The sequence below is a fragment of the Coenobita brevimanus genome, chromosome 65 (assembly GCF_032717465.1).
Source record: "Coenobita brevimanus isolate Jiangsu-jjx chromosome 65, ASM3271746v2, whole genome shotgun sequence".
NCBI lineage: Eukaryota > Metazoa > Arthropoda > Malacostraca > Decapoda > Coenobitidae > Coenobita > Coenobita brevimanus.
The window spans coordinates 43,940,538-43,964,213 of NC_137018.1; the positions used below are offsets into that span (position 1 = coordinate 43,940,538).

At 41.2% G+C, this 23,676-nt stretch overlaps 1 protein-coding gene across 1 annotated transcript in view; it reads left to right on the forward strand.

The window, feature by feature from the left end:
* The window catches only part of LOC145405089 (uncharacterized), a 39,592-nt gene extending 16,393 nt beyond the window's left edge, over nucleotides 1-23,199 (forward strand). The window contains exons 2-6 of the mRNA XM_080276603.1: nucleotides 17,816-17,901; nucleotides 18,998-19,107; nucleotides 19,929-20,029; nucleotides 22,437-22,527; nucleotides 22,579-23,199. Of these exons, the coding sequence (XP_080132729.1) occupies nucleotides 17,816-17,901; nucleotides 18,998-19,107; nucleotides 19,929-20,029; nucleotides 22,437-22,527; nucleotides 22,579-22,887 (697 nt within the window). The 3' untranslated portion in view covers nucleotides 22,888-23,199. The remainder of the gene's footprint in view (nucleotides 1-17,815; nucleotides 17,902-18,997; nucleotides 19,108-19,928; nucleotides 20,030-22,436; nucleotides 22,528-22,578) is intronic.
* Nucleotides 23,200-23,676: the final 477 nt, after the last annotated feature.

Sequence of the window (23,676 nt, forward strand, 5' to 3'; positions counted from 1 at the left end):
TTTTTTTTTTTTTTTTTTTGCTAAAACCTCCACTTTTTATGAGAAACATCGAAAATTCAGAGAGAAAGTGCTCAGTTGAGTTTTGAAAAACGGTAGAAGTAAGAGTACCTCAACCTTGTTACCGTGTTCTCTCAGGCCAGGCTTGAGAGAAAATGTTTTCTATGAGAAGGGTAGCTATTTCAGACCATTCATAATTGGTTAGATATTTCTTTATTTGGTACGAATTTATATGTAGTACAAGAGCATATTGGTTTTCAGACGATAATATAGGCGATATAAGCGCTGTTCACTCACCAAAATCATCAACACATGGCACCTTCTTTTACGACGTTACTGCCACATCACTTCTGCTTGCTTCTTCCTCTGGCTTATTTCTTCCTTTGTCCTCCACCTCAGGAATCACTTTCGCCTTGAATTTCGTCATTGGAGAGACCGTGGTGCGATATGGCTTTACTGGCCAGGTCACTGCTAAAAGGTGAGTTGCTGAGAAAATGGCATGTGGGGGGGGAGGGGGGTCAGGTGGGGCCAGGCATTATCCCCACCTGGCGTTGGGTAGAGGAAGGTCTCCCACATATGTCTACCAAAAATCACCATGAAACTTGAAAAATGTGCAAATGACGGACCTTGCAATTGCATAACCTATGGATACGTCGTCGGGTGTCACTGTGACACAACGTGGTGACGTATCCGTATGTCATCGAGACGCGGCGGGTTAAAACATCATTATCGTTCACCCGAGCTTGTGTCTCCTGACAGTGCTGGTGCAGTGTCCCGGTTTCTAATGGCTTTGAGGAATTCAGAGTTGAGCACCTACTCAGGGAGTTATCCCAGGTAGTGACCATCAACTCTTCACCCCCTAGCCTCAGAACCTTTGACCTCAAGCCCATCTCAGGTCCCTATGCTACATGTTTTTTCTTTATTGCACCATTTTCATCACATATTAACCCAACCATGCCTTTGTATGTGTATGATATTTACATTAACATTATGTATGTATTTAACTCCTACAACGCGGGCATGTTTACCAGTGTTTTGCGTGTGCCGCAGGGTTATTCAGGCTCCGACAGACTCTCAAAAAATATTTGCCAAAAATCAGTTATTAGTCCTAGAATATTAAAATTACATAAGCTTATGGCACATACCTTCAGCTTTCTCCTGGAATGTTTGTTGAGCCTTCGTCGGTTACCGTAGGACTTGTGGAGACCTCTGAAGTTGGGTAAGGAAGTCTCCACTTTACACTTCCTGACAACCCGTAATATGATTACCACAGCCAGATATTAACACTATAAACACTACTCTATGATTTTCAAGTAGTTTGGGATCCATACTCCCAAAAAAAAACACTGTGAAAGTAATGAAAATTACGAGCGCGTCTGACCGTCGCACTTGCGCTAGTTCGCTCTTGGTACTCTGTCATTTATTATTCATAAAACCCCTCACACTTTATATTTCTATTACTATATAACACTTATATATATATCTACAGTCTTTATCCATAAGTTTCCTTCAGTAGTATTAGTTTATTGTCACTGTAGGGATTCAATTTCTTTCAGTAAAATACGTAGCATTCACTTTCTCGTCCTGTATACTAGCATTGAGAGTGAAAGTCACTTTCAATTTCACTCTCATAACTCATAGTATTCAGACATGCTAGAGTGAAACTTTCACTTGCATTACTCCTAGGGTATATACTCGTATTCTTATAATACTACTCATTTACATTTCTATTTACGTTCTCTATTTTATTTACGTTATTTACATTTCTATTTTATTTACACTGTGTTATGCACTGTCACTTGAAGTAACTTATAAAACTATTTTCCACTGTTCACGTATATTTACATTCATTACTTTCACTTGCTGTTTACACATTATTTACAATTCCACTTGCACTGTTTTACTCAATAGAAAGATCGTAGTCACTCTTTTATCAATTGTCGGCCTTTTACCTCTTTCCACACGAGGTTTAGTAGGGGGTAAAGGTCACAGAGCCCTTTGCATGGGGGTGAAAAGTCCCTGAAGTTAGCAGGAGTGAACAGACGTACCCCCACACTGGAAGATGAGAGTGAACTGATAAGGGTGGGCCGGGGTGGTGGCCTACCTAGGGAAATCAGTACTGCCAACGTTTAGCCTCTTGAAACAGCTATATATAGCAGTGAAATGATTGGCAGGAAATCTAGACAATACATTATAAATTAGATAGTTCCAGGTGAATGTAAATATCACTTAGGCTTCTCCCTTCCCTCCTTATATGTATATGTATTACGAAAATAGATTATACGGCATATTTCAAGGGGAAAAAACAGCGAAAATTAGCGAACGAGTGCACGTGAGGTGTTGTCAGATGATAATTAGCCAATTCCAGGTGTATGGCACTCTCACTTACCTTATTTCTTTCATGTATATATTATTTGGTATAACAATAGGGCATAGGGCTTATTTCAATGGATGAAATCAGTGAAAAATTCCAGGGAAGATTTACTTAGCGTAGCACGGCCAGGCAGGCGAGAGGAGAGGGTAATGGAGGGGGGGGTAGGGAGGGGAGTCAAGAACGGGGAGAAATGGCTAAATTGTCAACAATGGATGGGAGTACAGATGAGATTAGGAGTGCTGACTAGTGTTGGACATTGGCAGTACTGACAGATGATACAAGCCCCCACTTGGAAGCCTGGGTGAATTCAAAATAACACAGAATCACAAAAGCGACGTCCCGCGGTATGATCCCTTGCTCCCAAGCGTCACGAAAGTGACGCCCCGCGGTTAAGGGGTTAATGGATCTAAATTGTTAAGGGAAAATTTGGGCTTGCATTTGGGATGCCTAGTGCCATTTAGGATAGATCCTATAGGTTCTGTGCTTTTGTAATAGCATGGTTTCATAATCACAACCAATGCTTGGTATCAATTATGTGGAATAACCAAAGGATCAGTCTGTTGTCCCGAGGTTGAGTGAGTTAAGCCAATACTCCATAATTTGTATAACATATACTGTACTGTACATTCAAGACTGTTTCATCCATCCTCCTTTTCGCTAAGCCAGTGTCAGCCTTGCAGTCAATTTCTGCACAATAAACTGTTTTTCTGAACAAATGAGCCTTTCTAAGGTGCTAATACTGTGGTAAATGAATGAAGATGTGTATGAATTATGCCTATGGTAGTAACTGTTCCTTTGGCAGTAGGCTCAGCCTTGCTGTTAAGGATAAGAGGTGATAGTCTTTATCTAACATATCAAAATTTATGTGATGCTGCTCCTTCCAGAGACACTGTGGTACAAGATTATCTTGCTCGTAAGAGGTTGCAACAGACTCATCTCACATGAGGTATGTTGCAGCCCACAGGTTAATGCTGAATAGTGCACAAGGAGAAACCTGGATGCCATTTACATTATACGAAAAGGCCTGCAAAGTGGTCCAGAAAGAGCTGGATCAAGATGAGTGGGAAATATTTAAATCACAAGAACTGGATACATGATTAAGAGCAGGACTCGAAGGGTGTAGGCCCTTTAGTTGAACGTTGGTCACACATGCAGACAGTATGGCAAAACAGACTTCATAGACACACTTCAAGCATGAGTTGCCAAAGAGGGATTGTTCTAACAAATGAGGCCTCAGAGTGATTGGACAGGAATACAACTGGTTGAGGGCACCATAGCTGCAGGTCAGTGTATCATAGTTGGACAGGCCACATCAGAACTATTAGCAGTTCCTTGAAACTCCCATAATCTTTTTATTACCTTGTAGAGTTGGGGGCACTCACCATCCACTCACTTGATATAGTGCTGCCCTCGGGTGTCTGCCCTTTCCTCCCCTCCATCCTTCTTTCCTTCCATCCTCTTCTGTCTTTCTTTCCTTCATTCTTTCCTCATCCTTCTGCCTATGGATGACTTAAGACTCTCTCTTCTGTATTTCTTTCCTTCATTCTTTCCTCATCCTTCTGCCTATGGATGACTTAAGACTCTCTCTTCTGTATTTCTTTCCTTCATTCTTTCCTATTCCTTCTGCCTGTGGGTGACTCTACACTGTGACAAGCCAAATGGTTTCCTTTACACCAGGAATTCATTTACTACGCTGGGTGGTAACCATATAACCAGATTTTGGCGGCTGGTGGTTTAATGGGTAATTATGGCGCTCCAGTCAGTTTGAGCCGGTGAAGGTTTATATCCAAGGGGTGGCTGGGGTTTATTGCTCACATAATGCCACTCAGGGATGAGTGAGGCTGTCACTCTCATCTTAACCCGCCCCATCCCAATGTTTTCTGGGCAGTGGTACGCTCCAGTCCCGACATTTTTGGACCTCTTTTTTTTTTTTTTTTTTTTTTTTTTTTCCCCCCCCCCTCAAACATCCGGTTTTGGTGAGAAACATCGAAAATTCATAGAGAAATCGCTCACCTGAGGTTTAAAATACTTGATCTAGGTACGAGTACCTCCTTACCTGACTGGGATTTCTAACAGGCTGGTACCAAAGAAAACGAGTTCTATGGGAGGGTAACTATTTTATCCACTCATAAATAGTATTTATTTATTTACTTGGTACGAATTTATATGTAGTACAAGAGTATATTGGTTTTCAAACAGTAATATAGGCATTATAAGCATTGTTTCACTCACTAACTCATCACCATTCATGACCTTTTTTTCCCACATTACCTGATCATCATTTCTGACTTTCTTCCTCTAATGCTTTGTAAACTTTGTCCTCCACATTGTCATCGATTGGGGAATCACTCTGGCCCTGAATGTCTTTTTTGGCCAGGTCACTGGTAACAGGTGAATTGCCGAGACAATGGCGTGCGGGGGGGGGGGAGGTTATGCGGTGTAAGGCATTGTCCCTGCTTGGCATCTTGTAGAGGAATAGAGGAAGGTGTCCCGTGTATATGTGCCAAAAATCACTCGCGAAAATTGAAAATTGTGCAAATTAGGGACCTTGCAATGTTGCCGCGTTAATTCACGTCTCCGGGATATGAGTGCACATCTTGTGAGGACATGAATTCACGTCTCCGGGACACGGCTGGTTAAATGTCAAGGCCAACTTGCCTAGCCCTAGGCTCCTACGCTCCTCATGGGGCAATGTAGGATTGGATGATGAATGAATGAGTTTCATTGTTAGGTGGATGTTTGGAACTCCAAGGACAGTACTGTACTGTGTTCTAGTTGATCAGAAAAACACCAGGACCCCTTGTTGGAGTTTGTTTTGTCACTTAAATGAGTGCAGTACTGTAATTGATTTCTGGCATTGGCCCTTGAGGTAAAGTGATCCAGTTGTGCATTTGAAATTTGATTGCACAATTTAATGCTTCTTGAGAGAGGGCATGTTTTGTTGTTGAGGTGGATCTCCTACATACAATGTCTGCCCACATGTTTTCATGGAAGAAGGACAGTCCAGAGGCAGATTTGGAAGCAGAGAGCTAGTCAGTAAATCCTCTTACCATGTTGGTTAAGAGAGTGATCATGAGGATCCCTCCCTGTTTCAAGATAAGGATTGCCATCCATCAGGATGTTAAGGGACCTGTGTCAGAGTTCAGGGTTGTGTTTTGAGAGGAACTGTTTAGTCTTTGTAAGTGTCCTGGAGTTTATGTGCAGGCATCTGGTCAATTAGGGCCATAGACTTTGACCCTGGTGGCTTCCTAGAGACTCGAATTGCTACCCTTTGTTGAAAGTATCTGTCAGAAATGTAATAGGGAGTAGGTTGTAACTCCAGCCAATGAGGGCAGCACTCCCGAGGGGGATGGGAGAGCTGGAGCTCTTTATTTCACTAGCCCTCATGGCCTGACCATCTCCTTTGCTGATCTTTTTCAGAGTATCACTGATACAGAGAGTAGACCAGCACACACTCATAAGCCTCTACCCCCAACTCTCTACATCACACTGCATGCACATAAGGTATCACACCTGTTTCCATACCCCCTAATTTTTATAAATGGAGGTATATGTCTTTTTCTTTCTCTCTCTATTCATCTTGTTTAAAAAAAAAAAAATAGATCTGAAGGAGGTAGCATGCAAGGTACCATTCTTTTGCTAAGTTTAGGATCCATTCATCTGCAGATTTTCATGTTTGACAGAGGGAGTTTAGTGTAAGTCAGTGTCATGTTGAGAGTGAAATAAGGCTTTCCCCACAGGACTGAGCTATGGGTATCTTAGATAACCATGTAGAGCGCTTGAAGTGGAAAAGTTCAGGGCTCGTAGTAGTCTCTCCCCCTGATGCTGGGAACAGGTGTTTTCCTAACAGAGGTTGGTTGTGATAAGTGAGGCTTTTTAAATAATGAAATATACAATTTACTGTGTGTATATATATATATATATATATATATATATATATATATATATATATATATGGGTTAGAGCGCTTCGCTCTGACCGAAGGGTCGGAGAATCGAATCCACCCAAGGGTCATTGGTAGATATCAAGAAGGGCATCCGGTCATAAAATGCTACACGCTTCAGTCCAAAAGTCCTCTTCCCAGGGGCAACGCCTTAGCCCTTCGGGGATACCTGGCGTAAAACCAAATTATTTATTTTTTATATTTTATATACATTTATATATATATATATATATATATATATATATATATGTATATATATATATATATATATATATATATATATATATATATATATATATATATATATATATATATATATATATACTGTATATACATACACTTAATCCTCGTAAATCGTGTATTCATAAATCACGGAGTCGTAAATCACGGCTAGGTGGCTGTCAGACTGCCGGCAACCTTAAATCACTGTTAAGTCACGAAAATCGCTGACCTAGGCACCCAAATGGGCCTTTTCTGAGGAGAACTAAACCATGGCATTCAAACTGAAAATCGCGATCCAACAACCAGTCACCGCGCGTCCCTGGTGGCATATGTACATAATGCCGCCATGTTGTTGTTGTTCTTGTCCCGCCAGTCTGCACACTACAGACTGTCGCCATGGAGTACGAGAGTTACTTGCCTTTTTGTGCAACTTCCCCCCGCCTCCTACCTGCCATGGCCCCTCCCGACCCCCCAATGAAGCGCTTTAAGCAGTATGGCATCAAGAAGCTGCCGCAGTTGTCGTACAGTCAACGTTTGGAGCTCATTTGTTGTGTTGAGAAAGGAGAGAAGTTTTCAAAGCTGGTGAGAGAGTTTGGGAAGAACAAGTGCTGAGAGGTTCTAAGTTCTTCCCAACACCACCCCACTCCATTCACTTAAGCAATTTCATCATGGGATTAAGGTGAGATCCCTTAATACATGCATTGAATATTCCTAAATTTGTATGATTGTGTTTGATGGTGCCTAGATATGTGTAGGTAGGGTGCTGTGGGGGCAAGTTGGCTAAAGTCCAGACCCAAATTAATTTTTCACATAAGAGTTATTATTCATAAATCACGGCAGTGGTCCAGACCCAAATTGCCGCAGTTTACGAGGATTGAGTGTATATATTGCCAGATGCCTCAATCCCATTCAGGGTGGTTGCAAACAACTTGCCTCTATGTCACCCTGTCCCCTGCCATTTCACTGCCTTGCTCCCAACTCACATCCCTCTCTCTCATATACCTCTCCATCCCTCCATCTCATCCTCGGCCTCCCCCTCCCTCTCCCTCCCTCCACCTCACTCACATACACTCTCCTTGTCAGTCTCTCACCCTCCATCCTCTCCACATGGCCAGACCACCTCAGTGTGTTCCTCCCAACGCTTCCTGTCACATCCACACCACAACACTCCTTTATATCCTCATTTGTCAGCCTGTCTCTCCATGTGACTCCACAGGCTCCTCTTAAATAACTTATTTCCATTGCTCTCACTCTTGACTTGTGTCCTTCCAACAACGTCCAAGCTTCACTTCCATACATTAGAGTTGGTATCACAATACTGTCATGTAGTAACTTTTTCACATCCATGCTCACATCCCTGTTTCTGATCACTGCTTTCAAGGAACCAGCAACTTTTCTTCCTTGTTGTACCCTTTCAAGCACTTCACCCTCCAAACTTCCATCCTTACTCATCACACTCCCCAAGTACTTAAACGTACTCATGTTTCCATCTCCTCACCATCCAGCCTCACTGTACATTCACTGACGTCACGTCTCTCAAAGACCATCACTTTACTCTTCCTTACATTCACCTTTAGATTCTGCTTCTTACATACTCTCCCAGATTCATCCACCAAGCCTTGGAGCTCCCCTTTGTCTTCACGTAACAACACAGTATCATCTGCAAACAACAGTACAGGGAGTTTCCACACACTACCCTCTCTCACTAGGGCCACTCCAACATCGATAGCCCTACCTTGTATCTCTTTTATTACCCTATCCATGTACAGATTGAACAACCATGAAGAAATGACACATCCCTGTTTCAACCCAACCTCCAAAGAGAAAAATTCACTCAGTTCACCATCCACATGCACTGCAGCCTTAGCACCATCATACATATTCTTCACAGCATTCAACAACTTCCCATCTACTCCATATATTCTTAATACTTTACACAATCCTTGTCCTTTTTTTTTCTTTTTTTTTTTTTTTTTTTTTTGCGAGGAAGAAGGAACCAAAGGCCACGAGCCCACAATAATTCTTCCTTCCAAGAGAAAAACAAAATACAAGAAAGAGCCAAATTCAAGATCCGATCATTTCGAGATGCCTGGACACACTGCGCGTGAAAGACTGGAGATCATAGGAAGCAGGAAATACAGACAGAGGGAGACAGCTCCAGAGTTGACCTGTTGCATAAATGAAGGACTGGGAGTAATGGTTAACTCTTGCATTAGAGAGTTGGACAGAAAAGGAATGAGAGTTTGCCGCTAGACGGGTGCTACGCACCCATCGTAGAGGTGGAGGAATGCATGCAAACAGTTCAGAGGAGCAGTGACCATTGAAGTAGTGATAGAAAAGAGATAAAGATGCAACAGTGCGACGAAGAGACAGAGGTTGAAGGGAGTCAGTAGGAGGAGGAGAGTTAATGAGACAAAATGCCTTTGACTCCACCCTGTTGAGAAGAGCTGTATGTGGGGAGCCTCCCCACACATGAGAGTTGTACTCCACTCAGGGGCGGATAAAACTCTTGTATAGAGTCAACAATTGTGCAGGGATAAAGAAGGAATGGAGTCAGCTTAGCACACCTAATCTCTTGGAAGCAGATTTTACAAGAGATGTAATATGATCTTTCCACTCAGTCGCATAATCCGCATTGGAAGGTGCTTTTTTCTTGCTGCATTTTCTGCCCTTGTTACTGCATTTTACCCTGCTCACGATGCCTAGGAAGCCTTCTGAGAACCCCAAGAAGCGTCAGCACCTCCCTCAGGCCACCAAGCTAGAAAGCATCGAGAGGAAGAAGAAAGGGGAGAGGAAAGTTGACATTGCCAAGGCCTATGACATGAACGAAGCCAACGTGAGGACCATAATAAAAAACCAAGACAAGATCCTGGCAGCCGAAGGCTATCACACGGCACTTCATACCAGGTTTGCCGAGGATACGATGGTAAATCGGAACGGTAACATGGTAAAATTGCCGATGATACCACGGGCATTTGGAATTCATCTGGATGGTTTCCTGCCGAGGATACGACGGGCAAAACAGTGTGACCAAAACCCAGGTGACTCGACAGAGAATGTATCGTACTACAGCATTGAACATTTAGCCTGACACTGAATACATATTAATATTTTAGAATAAATATCAATCGTTTTGAAACCCTTCTCATCGGCGTTTGTACCAGTTTATAAACAAAGTTGCTTCTCCTTATTCTGTACCGAGTCAGCGACAGCGATCACTTTCCACAGTCACGAGACAGGGCTGTGGCAACAGTGTGAGAAGCATGCTCTTTGCCGAGGATTACAGAGTGCTAGGACAGTTAGAAGCAGGGCCTTCCATGGCTGTGGATGAAGATAGTGATTCTGAGTGTGATTTCGAAGGATTTATGAGGGAGGTTGAGGAGGAGCAACAGCCATTACCCGCTAGTGACGCCAGCAGCCATCCTCCGGGGACCCAGTAGGACTACCTAGAGCCTTGGATACCACCTTCCATTCCCAGCAAGCCCACCAATACTATCCTAAAAGGTTAGTTATCATTCATAGCACAGTACCATTTATTATAATTACAATAGTACCAATATATGTATAGGTATATGGTAGGTATTTAGGATGACTTTTCCTAGGGTTGCTGACATAATTCATTTTTCCCCATAAGCTCTATTGTTAGTCCAACACTTATTTGGTCCAACACATGACCCATGCATGACAATATTACCGTGTTGGACGCGAGGGTAATGTATATATATATATATATATATATATATATATATGTATACAGTATACATACACAGTAATCTTCCCAATATCCGATGTACTACAGCCAGAGGCATATCTGGAAAGTGGGTTTGTCCGGATACTGGGACCCTGCCTCTGGACTTGTACTTATGGACCCTAACCCAGCCTAAATTTGAAAGCCACCTAACTAACTCCCTACCAGACATGCATAGCACCAATTTAAGACCCTATTCACATAGTTAAGGGACAGAAAACATGAAATATATGAAATGGAACCAGAGAATGAGGAAGTAGAAGTGAGTATGGAAAATATTTAGCAGTGTACAGGGTACTTACAGCACATCCATGGCCATTACGCAGATTAACCGGCCTCCTCTAAGGCTGTGGCAGTGGTGAAAATGCTCTTGAAGCACGTACAGTAATCCAGTGTTGTGCTGCACTTCATTCTTTGCACTGTGAGTTATAATTGTTTAACACTGCATATTCTGTTCTTAATTGTCCCATGCCAGTTTCAACCGACAGTTTGCACTCCACTTAATCCTGTGCACTCTAAATTCTAATTTCTTAACACTGCACAACACTGTAAATTCCCATGTGGTATAGTGGCAAGGTATTGCAGTTTATTCGCCGTTAATTCACAAAAACGAGCATGTGCAGCATCCATTGTGATGACCGTCTCCTCTTGATGGTAGTCAGGCGGTAACTGGGGAGGGGAGAAAGGAAGGGGTCACAGGTAAACACAGCTGTTCGGCGCCGCGCCAGGTTCAAATTACGGGTGAAAAAAATTCGGATTTTTTCAGGATTTTTTACGTTTTTTGGCCATTTTGAGGGTTCTGAAGGCCTGGGCCCAAAATGTCTGGGTAGTGAGGTGTCCGGTTTTATATATATATATATATATATACATATATATGGTGTTAAGAAGCGAGATTCGCCTGTTAGGTAACCAAGATTTTTCTCGATGTTTCCTGATATTTACGGTAGCTAGTTCCAGTACGAGTCAGAGTTGCCAGTTTGCCTGGTGTTTGTGAGCATAGTTATTTCGTAAGTTGTGCATTAATTTGTGTGCTTTTTTTTTCTCTATAATGATTTATTTATTTATGTGATTGCATGTTAAATTAATTGATTTAAGTTCATATGGTAAATGATTTAGTGTTATGTAATGTAAGACAGCTTTGGCATGTTTTGGTTGTCTCTGAATTGGCAGCTGTTGCCCGTCGAGAGTATACTGGAAATTACTAGAATAATGCAAGTTTATGTAAGATGGGGTTGAGACTATTTCAAATTCAGTCAGGTTTCAGAACAGTTTGAGGGAATTGCAGTCGGTTTTCAGTGTAGTGCAGTGCTGTTGGTGAAGTTTGTGAAGAGTTGCTGGCAGGCATTAGGTGTAATTGTCAGGGAAGATTATTTCCGGTATTTGTGTAATAAGTGAAGTGTTGGCAAGCAGTAAGTGTACTAACAGTAAAGTGTTGGCAAGCATTAAGTGCACTAACAGTAAAGTGTTGGCAAGCATTAAGTGTAAAAGCAGTTAGTAAAGTGTGTATAGCTCCAGTATTTGTGAAAATAGAGAGTTGGAAAGCATTAAGAGGAATTACAGTAGAACCTCTTTGGTTCGGACCCCTTTGATCCGGATTTCTGTTAATTCGGACAAAATAAAAAAATAATAAGCTCCAAAAATATATTGAAAGTAATTCTAAAGTCATTTTCAGTATCGGCGCGGAAAGCGATGCTCATTCGTTTAGTCTCGGATCATGCTAGGTCGCAACATGGGCACCTGTTTAAACACAGTCGAACAGGGCAGTACTCCCGAGGTTGATGGCAAGCTGGTGATAGGGAGAGCTGGAGCTCCCGTTTCACCAGCCCTCAGGACTTGATCCTGACCATCTCCCTTCTCTGAACATTTTCAGTGCATTCATTTACACAGAGAGTAGGCCAGCATGCTCTCATAATACCTCTACCTTCAACTGTCTACACCACGCTACATGCGTATAACGTATCACACCTTCTATTCACATTTTTAGTAATGGCCGCTGCAATCTTACAATCAAAAGAGGTGGTACCTCGGATTGCCACCACCGGCAGGGTAGGGCTGGAGGCACAGGGTCCTCCCGGTCGTCATCAAGCGACTGTGCCAGCAGCGGCTGTTGCTATTTCCGGGAATGCTCGTTGGCGAAGAGGTGACGGTGCGGCCTTATTCTTTACCAACATCCGCGGCCTTACCACAAATTTAAACTCAGTTCATTTTTTCCTTCAGTCCATATCCCCTTTGGCCCTTTTCCTCACAGAACCACAAATCTCACCCTCTACCGATATATCTCCATTTTGTTTTCCCGGTTACCATCTCCTTACAAACTTTCGAAACAAGGGCGGTACCTGTTGTTATATCAAATCTCAATATGCAGTTGATACTATTTTAAACTTCACTTCATTCAGTTTTGATTACTCATTATATAAATTAAATTGCCAAAACATTACCAAATATATCTTTGTAGTTTATCGTTCCCCCAATGCTTCTTCAGAACCCAGTGTATTTGATTCCATATCCACTCAGTTGAGTAACCTTGACCTTTCCCTTGGCAATGAAATTACCATTTTGGGTGATTTTAACATACACAATGTTGAATGGTTATTGCATTCTGCCCGGACTGACGATGCTGGTCTAGAATGCGAGCTGTTTGCGGAATCGTTTAATCTCACCCAGTTGGTAAAGCAACCAACCAGAATACCTGATAATCCTGACCATAATGCCCATCTCTTGGATTTATTCTTGACAAATAATCCTGATCAATACAGGATAGAGGTACTGTCACCACTTGGATCCTCTGACCACAATCTCATCAAAGCCTCATTAGTTAACCCTCCTACACCTCCCCATTCCGAACCTGTCAGGGTGACCTGATGGCACTTTGACAGGGCAGACTGGGATGGATTTAGAAATTATCTTGCTGATGTTCCATTGCAGTCTTTCTTCTGTAGTGATCCCAATACTACCCAGTCCCACATTTGCGACTTAATACTAGCTGGTATGGATTTATTCATACCAAGTCAACAGTTCACTAAAAGATCAAACTCTCCAAAATGGTTTGATGGCAATTGTGCTAGAGCAACAGCCCAAAAGTCATTAGCATATAACTCTTACTTAAAATCAAAAACATCTGAATCACTCTCCCAATTTAAAATTGCTAGAAATCATGCAAAAGCTGTATTAAATCTATCTAAATCAAACTTTCTTCAAAAGCAAGCATCAAAACTACTCAACAACCCTAATGACAATAGAATATTCTGGTCAACTCTTAATTCTTTCAATAATAACTTTAACAAGTCATCTTCCATTCCCCCACTAAAATCTTCAGATGGCAATATTACAAATGACCCACGTGGGAAAGCAGATATCTTTGCTAGTACCTTTGCAAGAAACTCTACCATAGATGATACCAGCCAGAATGTCTCAGTACTGGAACTTGATTCTCCCGAAATTGCCCCACTTAAAATACAGACAAGATTCGTAAAATCCATCCTAGACAATTTACCTACAGTACCAACAAAGCTCCAGGCCCAGATGGAATTCCTCCAATTGTTTTGAAAAAGTATTCCCCTGAACTTGCCTCTGTCCTAGCCAAATTATTCAGACTATGCATACGTACTTCTTTATTCCCAAATTCATGGAAAGAAGCCAATATCCACCCAGTTCCGAAGAAAGGAAGTTCGTCTGACCCCTCCAATTACAGACCAATAGCTGTCACATCTTCTCTTGGTAAGGTATTTGAAACTTTAATTAATAAGCATATTGTTAAACATCTTGAATCCAACAACTTAATTAGTGATAGACAATACGGTTTCTGCCACGAAAGATCCACCATTGACATATTCAATCTCAACTCATACCATCCATCAATCAATTGATCTTTTTGGAGAAACTCATGCAGTAGCTCTTGATATCTCTAAAGCTTTCGACAGAGTATGGCACCGTTCCCTGCTGTCCAAACTCCCATGCTATGGACTAACGTCTTTTGTTCCTTTGATTTCTTCTTATCTTAGTGACAGGAAAATAAGAGTAAAAGTAGATGATGTATATTCGAATTTCCACTCAATTAACGCCGGCGTGCCGCAGGGATCAGTTCTGGCACCAACCCTATTTCTGGTTCATATTAATGATCTCTTATCTGTCACTCACAATCCCGTTCACTCATATGCAGATGACTCAACACTACATAGTTCATTCACACTCAGACATCCATTTACAAAGTCTAATATCTCTACCACTCAACTCAGTACAGCCATCTCCATAAATCAAGATCTAGCTACAATCAGTGAATGGGGACAAAACAACCTTGTCTCTTTTAATGCTAGTAAAACTAAATATATACAGTTTACTAATAGACAGATATTGCCAGATTCGTACATTACCTTCAGTGCTACTAATATTCCCGTCTCCAAAAGTACTGAAATTCTTGGTGTCTCACTTAACAATGCCCTCAGCTGGACCTCTCATGTCAGATCACTTGCTAAGGCCGCCTCAAAGAAACTTGGATTATTGTACAGAGTACGTAACTTCTTTGCCGATGAGCAGTTAGCTATAATTTATAAGAGTCATGTGCGCTGTCAGCTTGAATATTGCTCACCCTTGTGGAATGGTAGTGGAGAGGTTGCATTGAGACAACTGGACAAAATTCAGAATAAAGCTGTTAGAATCATTAACAACCCTGCCATTACATATAAACTACCTCCCCTGCAAGTAAGAAGGAATGTTACCTCCCATGCATTATTTTACAGATATTTTTTTGGCAAGTGCTCAGACGAGGTTGCGTCCATGGTGCCGCCTCTCCATGCCTTCCCTCGTGCTACACGGGCATCTGGTAGCGCTCATGACTGGAATGTCACTCAACCATATTGCAGAACTTCTGCCTATCAGAATTCTTTCATTCCCCGAACTGCATCTCTCTGGAACTCGCTTCCCCAGAGTTGTTTTCCTCCAAATTTCAACCCACAGCTGTTCAAGTCAAACTCTCATCCCTTTTCTGTCCAACTCTCTAATGCAAGAGTTAACCGTTACTCCCAGTCTTTCATTTATGCAACAGGTCAGCTCTGGAACTGTCTCCCTCTGTCTGTATTTCCTGCTGCCTATGATCTCCAGTCTTTCAAACGCAGTGTGTCCAGGCATCTCAAAATGATCGGATCTTGAATTTGGCTCTCTATTGTATTTTGTTTTTCTCTTGGAAGGAACTGTTACTGCGGGCCACGGCCTTTGGTTCCTTCTTCCTCGCATAAAAAAAAAAAAAAAAAAAAAAAAAGTCTAACTGTTACAGATATTTGATGAATGGAGGACACCAGTAGTCTGGTGTATGGATTATTTTTTTTTCCCCCATTTGTTTTTCCTTTCTCCGTTCTGTTAAAAAAAAAAAAAAAAAAACACACACACACACACACACGCTAGCATTCGTTCCATCAACTAGTTCACCAGCCATTTATATTTTTACGCTGTATTTCAAAAGTTAATCCTCCTTACCATGCCCCTTAATGCAAGTGTAGCTTCTGCAATGAATAAAGGTGTTAAAAGGAGGAGTTTGCTTACACAAAAATGGGTCAGAATATTCTGCAGTGTTTAATGCTTACTGTAGGTTATTTTTTTTACTTAAATGTGCTTTACTTGTACCTCAAACATTAGCTTCTTGCCCATATGGGCGTTATCAATATGCCAAAGATGACAATGTATTCTTTGCCTACATAAGTTTTATATTTATTCCAAATATTACAGTTAATCAATTAATTTATTTTTTTGCCTACACAGGCCTTAGTCACTTACTACAATTTAAAATGTATGCTAGTTTCTTGTCATGGCCTTACCTGTAAATTATGCAATACAAAACTATCGTACATGATTAGTTTGGTTATTTTAGTATCTTTTCATCTTTTGCAGTTACGTAGGGTTGACATATGCCACATATGTTAATAATTAACAAACATACCATATGTAGATAGTTTTTGGTATGAACTGGAGATGACCGTGATGGTCCGGACAATCTGCTAATTCGGACAACCCTTCCCCCCATATAGTCCTAATGAGAGAGGTTCTACTGTATTTGGAAAATAAAGACAGTGAACACTAAGGAGCCAGTGTTTATTTTTGCCTCAGCTGATCTTGTGTACTGTACACCTTAAGGCTGACCATAGGAAGAACAACTCACTGGGCAACGTCCTTCCTATACTGAACTACTGCTGTTGGAGCCTGTGGCAGTGTGGAGTGAGGACGTAACAATATATATAGGCCTATGTATATCTCCTCTCATCTCATCTCATCTCATCTCATCAGTCATTTGTGTGTCCGCTGCAGGACCGGCCTATCCTGACCGAAGTTGGGTCGATACAGCCAATGTATCTCTACCAAGTGGCTGAGGCTGTCTAGTAGAGATTGTATGTAGGGTGAGAAGTGCTTGTAAGTGTAATTGTAGTGTTGGAGTGGCTTTCGATGTGTGTGTAGTCTGTGAACCAAGTGTAATTGGCCCATGCAAGCCGACTGGGTGCAAGCATACTTTATAGTATGCAACACTGGTTCAACCACAGCACCCCTTGTGTCCACCAATGCAGTTCTTGGCCTGAAGAATGCTCCCAAAGTTTATTACCCTGGTGGGGCGCGAACCCTCGTTCTCAGTGTACGAAAATGCACGCTTTACCACTGAACCACAGAGGCTCCATATATATATATATATATATATATATATATATATATATATATATATATATACTGTATATATATATATATATATATATATATATATATACACTGGTGTATGTACCTAACCAAGTACATCATTAAACCGGGGTATGCCTGTACTAGGATGCCTATTTATAATATAAAGTTATGTTAGTTTTCTGCTATTCATAGGCTGTGTATGGGAAAAATGTTAAATAAAAAACACACATTACTCCTGAAGTACTTCCACTTCAAGTCACGCCACAGTCTGACCACAAAGATATGTAAAGAACTGTAGTGACAGTTACAACTCATATAGATGTTATTTCAGTGAAAGCCAGTGACAGCATTCCAAGCAAATGCAGTATATACTTGGGCCAGTGATGATGAGAAAGTCACTGATTTCAGCATAAATTCTTCTTCAGTTACATGGTACAACATTTTTTAATGCCTCACTTTCAGTAGACGGTTTAGAAACTTTTTCTGTCCAGATTTGTAAATTTCATTGTTTAAACTGTAAAATGATACTGGTATATAATTTTTATATTTCGGTTCTGAGATTGGCACTGAAGGTTGACATTTGCAAGGAATGACCCTTACTCATCTTTCCATTTCAGATGGCTTTACATTGAGTGACAAGCTTGATGATTTCCTGTAACCCAGAAACCATTTGCAATGTTGGGTGGTAATCGGATAACAATCCATACATGTTCCATACGTGTCAATAAGCGGGTTGGGGGAAGTTTAATGCCCCTTCCCATAAAACAACCCAAAGTCAAATGCCACCCTTTACGGGATTATGGCGTCTGGTTATAGATAGATAGATTAAGGACTTGTTTATGTTCAGTTTAGAAAAATTTATTATTTTTCTCCTCAGAGCCATGGATTCTCAATACACAGCAATTCGTGACCTCAAGCCCGGCATGAAAAACCTGCGATTAGTCTTCATAGTGCTGGATATTGGTAAGTTGTTTGTCATATCAAAGGGATGCTCATTCATTCATTCATCATTTAATCCAGTGTTGCCCCATGGGGAGCATAGGGATGTTCATCCATCCATCATCCAATCCTACATTCCCTCATGAGGAGCGTAGGAGCCTGGGGCTAGGCAGTTGGTCCCTGCATTTAAGATGAGAGTGACCAGCCTCACTCATCCCTGAGTGGCATTACATAATACCCTATTACTATTACTGTACTGTATTTGTGTGTGTGTTTTTTTTCTCTTTAAAAAAATGCTAATAGGTATTGCCTCAGCTCAAAATCCATCCCACCCATGTAACTTTATTTTGCATCACTGTCCCCCTCCCACACACATACACACAAATAAAATGCCTCAGCATCCCTCTTCCCCCACCCAGCATTGCACTTCGTGAACACATACTTAAACTTATCCACCACAACTATGCAAAGCCTTCAGTCAACAGCATCCTTCATGAACCACTGCTAGACATCCGGCCCTCAGAAACAACCCTACTCAGAGAGACTCCAGTACACTTTCACAGACAGAGGTACAGTCATCACCCATCATTGCTTAAGTACCAGCACAAAATACAGTTTGCAAACAATCCATTATTCCCAGACTGCAATACGTCCCCCCTTTATCACAGCCATGCGTCACAGCATAGACAGTATTTCAACATAAATCTCAACAAAAGATCCCTGGGAGTACCCTCTTCAAGGCGCTGGTTTAATGCTGTCTACTGGGTTTATGTTCAGATGAGCCTGTGTTTGTAGCAGCAACAATAAAACAACATTATTGCTGTTTCTGTAGTGTTATGAAACGCTTCACATTGACGACATCATAGATTCTGTTATTTATAACACCAGATAATTTTCTTTAGGTTGAGATAAATTTTTCAGACTGGAGGAATTAGATGTAGCCTTCATTAATCTCTTCACCACAGGAAGTGTGCATCTAGCTGAATAAAATCTCTAGTAGTCGAATAGAAGAAAATAATAGATGATTGGATTGAAGGAGTTAAATAAGTATGTTACCATATAGCTACGCTTAGATATTCCAACTTTTGTAAAACCCTGCTGCTGTTGTGTGTTTTGGCAGGACGACCCAATGTAACAAAAGAAAACCATGAAGTCCGGTCGGTGAAGGTGGCGGATCGTAGTGGCTGCATCAACATATCTATTTGGGATGAGCCTGGCCAGCTTATACAGGTACTGTATGGTGCTGTCATTGCTGGTTTTGTAGTGTGGTATTGTCATTGTTGCTAGGTGAATGCCATTTCCTGTAATTGTCTTAATGAAGCAGGAAATAAGGTACATGTACATGCAAGCTTCAGAACTTACACACTGTGGCATGCAGTCAAAAGCCCATTTTCTTCTGAATTCAGCTTATTGTGGAACTTGTGTGAACACGTGGTTATAGACAGTGAAAATTAAAAAAGGCATATTAGGTAACGTTACTTCTTTGTGGCTCCACGAGTGCACAGGAAAAGAAGTTCTCTTTCTCAGTTAAGAATTGGTGTCTTGGTATGGCACTGCCTGAAGGGCATAAATAAAACATAGTATTGTGGCAAAACTAGTCACTTTGGGCAGCTTTTAAGCATGAGACTCTGAATATATTTTAAACAATTTATCATATAGTACTGTACCTAAAAGACATTGCAAGTTTCCTGTTACAATACTTTGTATAGTAAGTCCTTGTTATTTGTCACTTTTTTAGTGTTCAGTTTGCCGTTGAATCCTAAGTAGATTACAGAAATATTACCACTTAAAGTGTCATTGATACTGTACCTGGAAAGCTGAATTACCAGCACCCCCAGTTTACATCATGAATGTACGGAAAAGTTGTGATATATTTGCAACACATCCCTGACATACAGTGAGGACTGCAGTACAGTTCAGATATGAAAATAAGTTGGGTGAGTGTAATATTTTGCTGAGTGTACAGTAGTACTGCCATTTGAACTTTGGATTTGTTATTGTGGAATTAACACACATGAGAAGCTCATTTGTTTGTTTGTTTGTATTTTCAGCCTGGTGATATTGTGAACTTAAACAAGGGCTATGTCAGTGTCTGGAAAAATTGTCTCACATTATATGTAGCAAAGGGCGGTGATCTTCAAAAAGTTGGAGAGTAAGTATACCAGCTTGCTTTTCAGTAGATGGAAACATTTTGTCTGAAAGGATGCATATCTAATTAATAATATCTCATATTAATGAACATTTAGGTGGTAGTCTTAATTCAGAATCATTTTGCTCATTGCCTGCATTGGTACTGCCCTATCATCATCATCATTCTAACACTATTCCACCCCTTACCCTCCCACCATCCAAAAATAATGTGGATAGAAACTAGAGAGAGAGAGAGAGAGAGAGAGAGAGCATCAGTCAACTCATTGCCCTCTGAAATAGGGGTTGGTACTTCTCACCCAAGGCTTTTGAAATCTTTACTCCATCACACTGGTGTTAACCATCCATAAAGTGTATATTTTGAATTTTAACATGCAGCCTCACAGTTACTTGAGAGTTACATTATTTCCATTGATTATCAGATTTTAAAAAATGGCACAATCCTGTTATGTGCATCTCCATATGTATTGATAGTTCGTCCATCCGTTTCAGTCCTTTTGCTTCCTCTGCTTCCATACCTTGTGTTTTTACATGTTCGTGTGTCATATTCAATCATCATCATCTTGGCCCTCCCCCTTCTACTATTAAGCTCCTTTATAATATGTACCTTATTTTGTGTTCTTATCCATCCTTTGTGTATGAGCAGACAATGGAACACTCCCCTTTTAATAGACTTTTTACTCCACATCTTCATTGTGCATGCATCTGTAATGATAGCAGTCGGTCAGAAAAAGACAGGTTCTGGGACCAGTAGCACAGAATGATAGGACAGATGTCCAGGAATTACAGTATTTGTGATGGGTGACATAAACGGGAGAGATAATGCTGGTCCTGTTAATGATGGCTTGGGTTGCTTTGGAGTATCAGGAGAGAACAGTAATGGAAGGTGACTGAAGGATATGTGTCAGGAGAGTAGACTATCATTTTGTTTATAAAGGCTTCAACATGTTTGCATGTGTTGGCCTTGATCGTATAATGGCTTCTCCACACCACGTAATCTCTAGCAGTCTCTCTGTTCATTCCCTTGGGGTCACACTCTGTAACCTTATCCCTCCTTCCCCACTTGTCTCCTGCCTCAGTGTTTACGCCTCTCACCTTCAGCACCCAGTTGTCATCTGCCATCCTCTCCATGTGACCAAACCATCTTAATCTGCCCCTTCTCATCATAACTAATACATTCAAGGCCTGTCCTTCCTCTCAACTTTTCATTTGCAATCCTAACCTCTCAGGGCTGTCATTCAGTGATGCAATACACATCCATCTATTCATCATAATCTCTGTGTATTTGAGTCCAGAAATATTGTATCCTTTTCCTCTACTACTCAGGTCTTACTACTGTACAGCATAACATTTCTGACGCATGGTGCATACAGTGACCTCCTAGCGTGGAGGGAGAGCCCCCTCACTGTCAGGAGAGGCATTATTAATTAAGTACCTGAATGAAATGATAAAGAAGAAAGGTAATTGTGCAAAGAAAGTAGAAGGTAGTGTAGCACAGAGAAAGAAAGCAGTTATTGCTATGAAGGCAAGTGTGAGGGGCTTGCATGGAGTAGCGCCCTCATCAACATACAGATGTGAGACTTTGGTTTGGCATTGAATGAAAAGTGTAGAGTAAGGTAGTATGTGATGCTGAAGTTGAAGAGTGCATGCTTAGATGGTGTGGACATTGGAGGTAATGGGTGTAAATGGGGTGGTGAGAAGGGTGTCTGAGTGAGTTCGAAGTTTGGATGAAGTGTGGGAGGCTACGAAGAGTATGAATAGATAGGCAGATGTGTGAAAATTCAAGGTATGGAGGATTATGAGAATTGGGAAGTGACAAGGACTTGAGCTAATTGAAAGAATTTTGTGCAAAGGAATGTATGATAAGGGCTTAGCACTCCTGTTATTGACTGGTGACAAGATAGTCTTTGGATTGACTCTAGCTAATAAGTAACGTGAGGTACAGTCTCACTAAAAAGTATCCGAACGCAGTAAAAACCATGTATTTTGAAATATACAAATGAAGATTCTGAAAACACCTCTCTTTGTGTGCATCTGTCTCAGTAATGGCTACTGCACTATACACCAAAATAGTGGCTTTAGAGTACATCAGTCCAAAATCAGGCATGCCACCCATTCTGAGATGACACTCTTAACTTCTCTTCATTTTCGCATCCATTGTGGCCTAGTATTCGGGTACATTTTGATGAGACTGTACATAAGTGTGGATGATTATGCTTGCGAAGTGGAATCAGGATTTGGGGGGTTTGAATGGTTAGCGAATGAGATAGTGACCCATTTAATTGGACATCATGTTGATAATGTTTTCTCTCTGGACCCTACCTTACCCCTTCTTTGAGTGGGAAGAAGGTCATTATGATGATGGTGGTGATGATATTGTTCACTGTTGTAATTAAATCATCTATATACAGGTTCTGTATGCAGTTTGTTGAGCAGCCCAACATGTCCGAGCCCAACCCAGACCTGGTGAATCCAAATAAGCCATTGTGTGGAGGTGGCGGGGTTGGTGGTGGTGGTGGTAGCAGTGGAGGTAGTGGAGGCGGGAATGACCAGGGAGGTGGTGGGGGTGGAGGTGGAGGGGGTGGTGCACGGGGTTCTGGTTCACAGGGGGGCTCTGGCAACTCGGGTAGCAGCCCTCTTGCGGATCCCATCCGTGACCCAAGACTGCAGAAACCAAACACCAATGGGGGAAACATGGACCCTCGGGGAGGTAAAGGTAGTGGTGGGGGGGTGGAAGGCAGGGGTAGTGTCACAGCCTCCAATGGTCATCATAGTTCCAGCGGCAGACACTCTTCTTCAGGCTCAAGTTCTTTAAAAAATCGTAGTCATGGTCCAAACAACAGACAGTCATCTAAGAGGTAATGTATCGCATAAATAATAGTTTAGTTTTTAAAGAGGAAATACTGTAGATCAGCATTAGTGCACTGAGTAGGATATGTTGCTTACCTCAGAATTAATCAGTTTTAAGAGTGTGTGGAGGACAGATCAGAAGTTATCATCATTATTGTTGTATGGATTGAGGTGTGAGCCCTGTTGCTGATGTATGAGCATATTCCTGAATGTTTCAACCTTTTAAATCATCATTTCAATAAACAGTACACATCCTATGTCCAAATGAACTGTATGAATGTATGCCAATGTGTAAAAAGATTAATTAAAAAGAAGGATAAATTTTAGTTTTGTGATATCCACATTCACCAGTGTTCAATACAGGAACATTGTCACTTGAGATTCAGAAGTTTACATCATTCCTCCCTTACTGGTATGCAGTTCTAATTAGTAGGGTTATATCAAACTGTAGAATAAGTGGAAATTATATTGCAGGAAAAACCAGATGTAGAAATGGTGTGTAAGATGAGTGATTAATTGGAATATGTAATAAATCAAGCTGAAAGACATCAGAATTTATGAGTTGAGCATTATGATAGATGCTAATTGATACTGATATATGGTGGTTGGGAGTTGGGGTAAGTAGCTGTGATCATGATCAGTAATGTTGTATATGTTATTACAGTTTATGTCTGTGTGATCTGAGTTCAGTCTAAGCACATCAAGATAATCCCATTTATCATGATAATCCCATCCTAGCCTTGGGGGGGCTAGGTTTATGAGAGAAGAGTTGAGAGTTAGGATGGGACTGGAGTGTATTGG